This window comes from Dreissena polymorpha, chromosome 1 (genome assembly GCF_020536995.1).
Source record: "Dreissena polymorpha isolate Duluth1 chromosome 1, UMN_Dpol_1.0, whole genome shotgun sequence".
In the NCBI taxonomy this organism is placed as follows: Eukaryota; Metazoa; Mollusca; class Bivalvia; order Myida; family Dreissenidae; genus Dreissena; species Dreissena polymorpha.
The window spans coordinates 24,232,013-24,242,041 of record NC_068355.1 but is presented as its reverse complement, the minus strand read 5'-3'; the positions used below and the strand labels follow the sequence as shown (position 1 = coordinate 24,242,041).

Below are 10,029 nucleotides of genomic sequence, written 5' to 3'. Positions count from 1 at the left end.
GCCTTGACTGGACATTCCTTTAGGTGACTTCCTATAACAAAAAGTACCATAAAGCAGAAAGTTTGGTCCCATATAAGCCTTTGTGAAATGCACAGGCTCATCTGGTACATAACTTTAGGCACATGCTTTAAGCTACTTTTTATATAGAAAGTCAAAATTGTTTAATATTTTCTGTTTGCAGAGACTGGTGTTTCCCTACTCTCCACAGCCCGGCCCTGCTCACGTACAACGCTACCTCAAACAATCAACTAATACAGGGAAAGCGATACAAATGGAGACGTACATCGCCTATATGCGGTCCACAATCCTTCCAACATCCTTCTCTGCTATCTTAAATTTCAAAATGAGGTCCGCACCAGCAAGTGCGGAGATTTTACTTATTCCAACATCAGTCTCTAATATTAGCCTGGCTCTTGGATACCGGTGCTTAATGCATCTGCGTAAAGTGGTGTCCAGGATTAGCAGTATGTACATGCTAGGATTAGCAGTATGTACAGGCTAAGATAAGCAGTATGTACATGCTAGGAATAGCAGTATGTACAGGCTAGGATTAGCAGTATGTACAGGCTAGGAATAGCAGTATGTACAGGCTAGGAATAGCAGTATGTACAGGCTAGGAATAGCAGTATGTACAGGCTAGGATTAGCAGTATGTACAGGCTAGGATTAGCAGTATGTACAGGCTAGGATTAGCAGTATTTACAGGCTAGGATTAGCAGTATGTACAGGCTAGGATTAGCAGTATGTACAGGCTAAGATAAGCAGTATGTACAGGCTAGGATTAGCAGCATGTACAGGCTAGGATTAGCAGCATGTACAGGCTAGGATTAGCAGTATGTACAGGCTAGGATTAGCAGTATGTACAGGCTAAGATTAGCAGTATGTACAAGCTAAGATTAGCAGTATGTACAGGCTAAGATTAGCAGTATGTACAGGCTAGGATTAGCAGTATGTACAGGCTAAGATTAGCAGTATGTACAGGCTAAGATTAGCAGTATGTACATGCTAAGATTAGCAGTATATACAGGCTAGGATTAGCAGTATGTACAGGCTAGGAATAGCAGTATGTACAGGCTAGGAATAGCAGTATGTACAGGCTAGGAATAGCAGTATGTACAGGCTAGGATTAGCAGTATGTACAGGCTAGGATTAGCAGTATGTACAGGCTAAGATTAGCAGTATGTACAGGCTAAGATTAGCAGTATGTACAGGCTAGGATTAGCAGCATGTACAGGCTAGGATTAGCAGCATGTACAGGCTAGGATTAGCAGTATGTACAGGCTAGGATTAGCAGTATGTACAGGCTAAGATAAGCAGTATGTACAGGCTAGGATTAGCAGTATGTACAGGCTAGGATTAGAAGTATGTACAGGCTAATCAAGGACAACACGTTCCACTTTGATGAATTTTTTCGTTCAAACAAAGTCTTATCGAAAGACAAATCAAGTTTTGGCGGAAAGTGTTGTATCTTATAAGCATGTGCGAACACAGGCTTATCTGGGACTACACTATACGCACATACCTAAAGTCCTGTTTTCCAAGAGAAAGTGTCATATGTGAAATCTTCCACAGCAAGGTAAGGCAAGGTAAACAAAGTTCCTGGTTGTGTTTAGTAGAAAAGTTCTATGTGAAATTTTGAAAGTAATAACTTAAAGTTCAATTTTCAAAAGTCATATTTTAAAGCAAAATTTTCAAAGTCATCACTTCAAGTGAAATTTTCAAAGTCATCACTGAAAGTTTTATTTTCAATGTCATCACTTTAAGTGGAATTTTCAAAGTCATCACTTAAAGTGGAATGTTCAAAGTCATCACCTAGAGTGAAAATTTCAAAATCATCACTTGAAGTGAAATCTTCAAAGTCATCACTTTAAGTGGAATTTTCAAAGTCATCACTTAGAGTGAAATCTTCAAAGTCATCACTTAAAGTGAAATTTTCAAAGTCATCACTGAAAGTGGAATTTTCAAAGTCATCACTAAAAGAGAAATTTTTTAAGTCATCACTTAAAGTGAAAATTAAAAAATTATCACTTTAAGTGAAATCTTTAAAGTCATCACTTAAAGTGTTATTTTCAAAGTCATCACTTAGAGTGAAATCTTCAAAATCATCATTTAAAGTGAAATCTTCAAAGTCATTACTTTAAGTGAAATTTTCAAAGTCATCGCTGGTTTATCAAAGTGATCTGATATCTGAAGCAGTTATGGGACATACATTTTCTTATATGGTATGTGTTCGACCTATCCATGAATTTAACATGAACACAACGGAAAAAGACAGACACAAATTCGTCATGTTTTTTGTCAAAATAAGAAATATCCAAATTTAATTGTCATTGACAGTCATTTGTAAAAAAAACAAGAAATTTCATTCTTACAAAGATCAATGATTCTACACTATTCTGCTTTCTGCTCACTGAAATTATATAATACATGTATTGTATATTTTGCACGTAATATATTTACTGATAATGGTGTGTTTTAAAAAACACAAAATCTGTAAATAAGTACATTTTATGCTTATTCTTACCATTGATGGGTGACTTTGAAGATGCAAGGAGCAAATAAGCCTCGTTCTGGAACAAATTGTCTTAATACTGTGCAGTCTACACAGGCTTATCAGGGACCACATTTTCGATGTTATGGTTTCGTTTAAGGAAGTCTCATGGAAATGAAAATAAAGTAAAGGCAGAAAGTGTCATTCCAGATTAGCCTGTGTGGACTGCGTAGACTTATCTTGGACGACACTTCACGAACAAGTATACATTTTTGTTTTCCCAGAGCCAAAATAAGTATCTTTGTGTCATTTGTTATGCATTCATCTATATTTGATGTTGATGTTTTTTTTAATAATAACTGATTTTGTTCACATTTGAATAAACAATTTATCAATTTGATGTCTTGTGGTTTCTAACACCACAACTCAGTCTAACAGTAGACACACATATTGTGAAATTATTGCTTCAAACATGATTAACAGTCAGATTTGGACAATAATACAAATCAAAACGATTGAACAATTTGGAGAGTTCTGTTTTTATTGTAATACGTTGTGACATTACCAGGATTGCTTATATATAGTATAATATACATTTCAGACTTTATCAGTACGGATGGCCGAGTGATTTAAGCGCTAGACATTTACTCCAAAGATCAAGCCAAGTTATGGATTACTTGTTTGTTTCTTTAATTGTATTCTTTTGTTATAATACAGGAGCTATTTAGTTACATGTTTACATTTATCAATTTAAAGCATTAAATGACAAACATCAGAACATGTCAAAATGTGTGAAGTAAAGTTCCTTTAATAGCCACTATTAAATAAGAAAATCACTACTAAAGATCTATCAACGTTCTGGCATTTGCAATATCTTTGGCACAATTACAGTGCTCCTTTGATATCTTCTTTCGAAAACAATATAAGCAGTAACAAATACGCCTTTAACAATATTCGTTAAAACAATAAAACATTAAAAACATTTAATGAATCAGTAGACACTATGTGATTGGCATATCAGATACAACATATTGATCTAGACTTGTTAAGTAGCCAATCCTCCATTTACTTGTACATGAATGTAATTGTTATCTTGAAAGATAACCAACTGCAATGAATTTGATTACAATGTATTTCATTACTACTTAAAACCGCCGAATTCATGCCAAAACACTAACGGTAATCAATTTAGGTTACCTGCATATCATTTAAAATGATCAATTGAACTGGTTCTAATTATGGGCATTTCGTGCAGCTACTTAATTTCACATTAATGCAAAAAAGTCATATATAGCTATAAAATCACATTAAAACACTTACCAATGGCAACGTATGAACTCAAATAGTTCTACATTGTTTTGTCTTTGAGGATTAAGTTACACAATAATGTGTTTATATTGTAACGTCTGTAATGCAATATGTGTAATTTTTTTCGAATGTTTGTATGAATTATGGGATGTATATCAAATAAATAAATAACAACAACAATTAAAATAAAAGAAAGACAAGAAAAATGATACGACAATTTGTGTCCCCCATAATTGTGAACTAAGAACCAACCATCATCTCTTAGACCACACGAAATGTTTTTATCGTGAGGTTATTATAACAAAGCATGTCTAGAATTACGGGTGATGGAATGTATTGCATTGACCGAGATATCACCATTGTACTTTTGTAATGCTGACTTTTGTAAAACTCATTAGATCTACTTTAAAATGTTTGATTGTCAGTTATAACAACATTAACACGAATTGTCATGAGTAAGTGTATATCAGGTTAGGGAAGAGTTAGGAAGAACGATATGCTTTAATATATATACTAGTGCACAGAATACAATATAATACTCATTGTTTTATATGAGAAAACTGTTTGCAAGAAATAAACTCTCTGGCAAATATAAGGGGGCACATACCAAATGTTTTGATTTTGACAGAGTAATAATGTTGTAGCTGCTTAACACGTCTACTCTTGTTCAAATAACTTCGCTCTGTAAACTTGGGTTAACAATAGTGTAAAAGCAATGCGGCATCGCTGTAATTTAGATATTCGCCGAGGCTGAATTAACATGTATTCATTTTAGTCAAATGAAAGAGAATATCAGAACATTTCACTGGATATTAATTTTGATCCAAGCCAGAATAAAGGTCATTACAATATATTAAGAAAGATGTTTTGAGTGCAGGAAACAACACTTTTAAGCATACGTCAAAACCAAGCGTTGAACAAATTTTAAGTTATCTTCTATACATTTGTAATTTATACAATGGAAGCCTCCATATATAAATCGAGTGTGATTTTGATCTTAGGAAAACAACGTAAATTATTTTCTGAACTAAAATCATTTAAATATGTTAAGCGAAATAGAAATACATAAAAAAAATCGTCATATATGAAATGTAACAATTTAATACATTCATAGCACTTGTAATGTTCACAAAACTCTTTATTTATACTATCATTGTTACAGTATCATATCATACTTTTCTAATTGAACAACAACATATTCTCATGGCCAATTTAAATAATCTGAATAATAAAACAAGATGCATGTTAAAAAACACTATTGTACTTTGAACACCAGGATACTGTTGTTTTCCGAAAGTCCGACAAAAATGCAGGCGGTGTGTCTGTTGTAGCAGACTGACCAAAGGTCATCAATTCCATCCTTCTGCGTAGCAAGAGTGGCCAGTTTTTCTTCTCCCCTCACTGTCCAACTGTGTGATGTAGAATGTGGGGTATAGGCCTCCACATACCAGCACTTGGCCTGCAGGTGTCACGTGTACACCGTGTAGGGCTTTTAGTGCAGGGTCGGTGAAGGTGGCCAGGACTGAACCATCCCTGGCCAGGATGAGGAGCTTGTTATGGGAGAGGTTAATGATGTACAACTTGTCCCCTGTAGGACTCACAGCACACTTTAAAACTGCCAAACAGAATAACATCAAGATATTGAATAGTATGTTTATCAATTAATAACACATATCGTTGAAATATTAATAACATATTGTAAAATAAAGTAGGCAACAAATGATTAAGGTCTGCATTAAAATATAAAAAGAGTGTCGCATAACGGTTGCCAACGCTCGGCTGCGGATGCAGTTTTTAATAAATGAAAGATTGTCAGAAATTTGTTTTTTTAGAAGTCAATGTGACTTTGATCTTTGACCTAGTGACCCAAACATGGGTCTGGCCCAAACATGGGTGTGGCGAGTAGAACTCATCAAGGTGCAACTACATATGAAGTTTCAAATTTGAAGTTTGGAAGCACCTTGATTTTAGAGCCAATGTTCAAAAGGTTAAAAAAACGTTAAGGTTTTAGCAAGACGCGGACGGCGGACGACACGACACGACACGACGAGCTGGCTATGACAATACCTCGGGTTTTCTCCGCAAACAGCCGAGCTAATATTACTTTTTAATAAGTTTGGCAAGAAGGTTTGTTTCAGTGTTTTGTTTACTATCAATGTTTAGGATGTTTGTGTGACTGGCGCTTAAAGGATTGACGTCTACCACAACACAGACGGAACTACTAACACTGCAAAATACACATGCATGATGTAACTACATGCAGTAATAATATACATATTTACAGGATTACAATGTTATTTGTGCTTATATTAAGATATTATTCATGACAATCACACACCCAAGTAACTTTGAAGTATATTTGTGGCTGAAATTAAAATAGTATATATAGTTTATTGATCAATTATAAAAGAAAGCTGTTTTCTTTACAAGTTCATACTCTTTTGAAACACATTATGTCTATTTATAGACATGTCATACACTGAATTAACTGAACTTGACATTGTATTCTTAACTTTGGCTGGAATAATACAATTAATACATTATATGCTACATTTTATATCTATTTATTCAACCTGACGATATTAAGATTATATCATTTTTACACAAACCTGTATAACTGTCTGATGTATCTTCATACATCTTGCTGACTTGTTTCCCATTCAGTGTATACTTGAACAGTGCAGTATCAGCAGTAATATACAGGTCTCCCTCATGGCAGGCAATACCATTACATGTATGTCGTAACTTAAGATTTTTTACTGTCACCAGCTGCCTGTTGTTTACCTTGATGAACTGGACCTCATGTATGTAACCATTCTCCAGAGTCACAGCTACCTCACTGGCTGAAATCTGACACATAGCCCAGGGCCAGGTAGTTGCATTCCAGTGACTCACCACCTGGTACTGCTGGTCAAGAAGCTTGATATTCTCATTATTGTTGTCTGCCACCAGGACCTGTCTGTCTGGGAGAACGCAGATGGCTGCAATACTGCATTCCTTTGAATCACTTGATATTTTCACATTTTGTACAGACTTCCCACGCACAGTGAACACCTTGTTTGGATCCTCTTGCCACATCGATATCTGAGTACTGTGTTCAATCGTTCCCAGTCCTGACAATTTGGACAAGTACTGTATAATTTCACTGTTGGGCTGAAATGTTATTGAAACTTAAGCCTGAAGAGAGTTGTCCTTCAGAAAGGTTTCATACTGCTGTATTTTATCCTTGCATTTCCTGGTGGCAATAAAGAATAATTCCAGTTTGCTTTTATCACTTATATCCTGTATGGCGTCTCGAAGTTGTTTCAATTCATCCCGAAGCCTGATACATTTGTCAATTTCACTTTTGGAAGAGTAATGAAGTTTGGTCAGAGTATCTTTCATTTTATTCAGTGTCTTATGTTCAATTGTGTCTAAGGCTGAATATTTTTTTTTAGCGAGTTTCATTTATTGTGTGGAACTGCTCATAATATGAACTTTGAAAATATTGAATGCTCGCCTCTTGGTTACCTTGAAGTTTCTTCATTTCTTCCAGAGTAGTTTGTATAGAAACTGACAGTTTTTCAAGGTCTGTGGACGGACCTTTTACTTTGTCGGATATAAGAGTTACCTTTTGGCAGAGTCTGAAAAAAAATAATTAAAAACACTGTATATACTTATATCATATACTATTACTTTATTTAAAGCTTTTGTCATGGGAATCTTAACGTACTTTGGTTACAGCAGAATGAGATAGATTTTACATTAGAGAGTCCAGCAATACATTGTATATATGTATATAGATTATCGATATGCACAGGATTACAATGTTATTGATGCTTATATTGAGAAATTTTACAAGACAATCATCTTGTAATATATATATATATATATATATATATATATATATATATATATATATATATATATATATATATATATATATATATATATATATATATATATATATATATATATATATATATATATATATATATATATATATATATATATATATATATATATATATATATATATTCATTTATTGAAATCTTAACCCTAAATATTCATATCATCAGTTTTTTACTGGATGTAAAATCAAAGCCCAATTTAGCCCAATTTAGTGATTTATTACGGAAGCTTTAAACAGCAGACTTCTATTTATAATTACTGTACATACAAACATTATAGGTTTCTTGAAATAAACCAAAAAATATTTCATCGATATTATAGCCATTTATTTTGCTAATAATGTTATCTTATTGCAAAGAAGATTGAAAACCTAATCTTTTTCTTAATGTTTGTGTTTGTTCTATAATTAAAATAAAGAAACAATATACCTGTGATTAAGGAATGCACAATTTGTGCAGCACAGCTCACTGTGTTCATCGCAATACATTTTCAGACTTTCTTCTTTATGGACATCACATTTTAGAAGAAAATCTTCCACCTTCTTGGCAACTGGCCAGTTCTTCATATCTTTCCTTCCAAAGGGGGCATGTTTTGTAAACAACTTGCGGTGCATGTTTATACATTTTCCGCAGTAAAACTTCCCACAAGATTCACAGTAGAAATCAGCCATAATTTCGAGTTTCTTCACAGGTCGAGCACAAGAAGTCTAGGACACTGTCTGAGCCCTTGTCAATAGTGGATTGTGAACAACTTGCCATTTTACTGAATGATTGTTACAAAAACAGCAGCTTTAGATCTCTTTGCCTCTAATTTAACTTGAATATTTTGATATAATTAAATGATGGTCGACTACATTAAACAACTTAACAAATCACACCACTTATGCTTTTATCCATAGCATTATTATTCATAGTCCGTTAACAAATAACGCCTAACAATATAAGGTTAAAACTTAAGTAAACAAAGAAACTATGTAATCCGTCACGTGATCTGGGTAGGATAAAATATATAGATATGAATACAGCTGAGTTTATGTTTGTTGTGTTTTGCTGTGCGTTGTGTTTAATGAATAACGCTACGAGCGTTATTGCTTAAAGTGAACCTGATAACATGGTTATAAACAGGAATATTTTTAACTTTAAAACCACTCCAATTGCAAGCTAGGACTCCATTCTAGCTTTAATATTTGTAAGAGCCTAAAGAGGGAATTGAAAGTTTGGTTTTATACCACAGTTTTCAAGATAACATTAAAATAGAACAAGATTATTTTGGCAAAACATTAGCGATTTAAATGCATTTTTTAGAAAATGTCCAAAAATACACATTTAACTATAGATTGACGTTTTTAACATGTATGTTCTTCAATCTTTTAACTTACAATATTAAGATGTTTTAATTAAGAGGGCCGATACAACGGATACACATGCGACAACATTTTAAATAAAACAAGAATGCCGCTCACCTGGGGCATGCAGGTGAGAAACTGTAATAAGAAGTATTTGTGATGATTGTGTTATAACTGTGATTTTATCTAGGTATACATATAAAATACAAGTAAACCCTAGGGCGGGGTCTATTTCATTCCTAGGGACATAATTTGAACGAAATAAGTAGAGACACACCATATGATGTCACACGCCAAATATTAAACTCCTTTCCTTTGGGGATTCAGAGCATTAGATTTTTACGTTGTTAACTCTATAAGTCAATATAAATCATGTGACCCCAAGGGCCTGGCTATCGTTGACCCCAGGAACATGATTTGAACTACTTATTTGTGGAAAACCGTTAATACCATATCTTGAAACCATGATCCTTGAAGTGAAACAGATTGTTACAGAAATTGACAATATAAATTCGTATAAATAACTTGTGTACTACAGTAACTTAAATGGGCCTTTTCACGTTTTGTTAAATTGAAAAAATAAAACAAACTGTTTCAGATTTGAAATTGTTTGTGTGGTTATGATATTTGTGAGAAAACAGTAACATTGAACATTTACCATGCTCTAAAATAGCCACTATTTGCATCTTTTGACGATTTAAAAACCTGCAAAATTATAAAGCGCTGCAACGCGAAACGATTGAATAATTTGGAGATTTCTGTTGCCGTTATATTTTGTGATACTACGAGGAGTACTTATATTAAGTATAAAATACATAACTCAGTTAAGGAGCACGGCTGACCGAGTGGTCTAAGCGATGGACTTTTGCTTCAGGGGTCAGTGGTTCGAGCCCAGTTGAGGGTTACGTTTATTATGTTTTAAATTTTATTCTTGTTTTTTTTTTAATGGAGCATTTTTGATCTAATGTTTACATGTATCAAAGCAACGCATTTAA

The 10,029-nt window shown here is 33.7% G+C and overlaps 1 protein-coding gene across 1 annotated transcript; it reads right to left on the bottom strand.

Annotated features, from left to right (window-relative positions):
* Positions 1-3,039: 3,039 nt before the first annotated feature.
* LOC127867833 (uncharacterized) lies at positions 3,040-8,404 on the bottom strand. Its single transcript, XM_052409649.1, has 3 exons — positions 8,118-8,404; positions 6,408-7,421; positions 3,040-5,413 (listed from the first exon to the last, which is right to left on the bottom strand). The coding sequence occupies exons 2-3, from the start codon at positions 6,874-6,876 to the stop codon at positions 5,148-5,150; spliced, it is 735 nt and encodes a 244-aa protein (XP_052265609.1). The 5' UTR covers positions 6,877-7,421; positions 8,118-8,404; the 3' UTR covers positions 3,040-5,147.
* Positions 8,405-10,029: the final 1,625 nt, after the last annotated feature.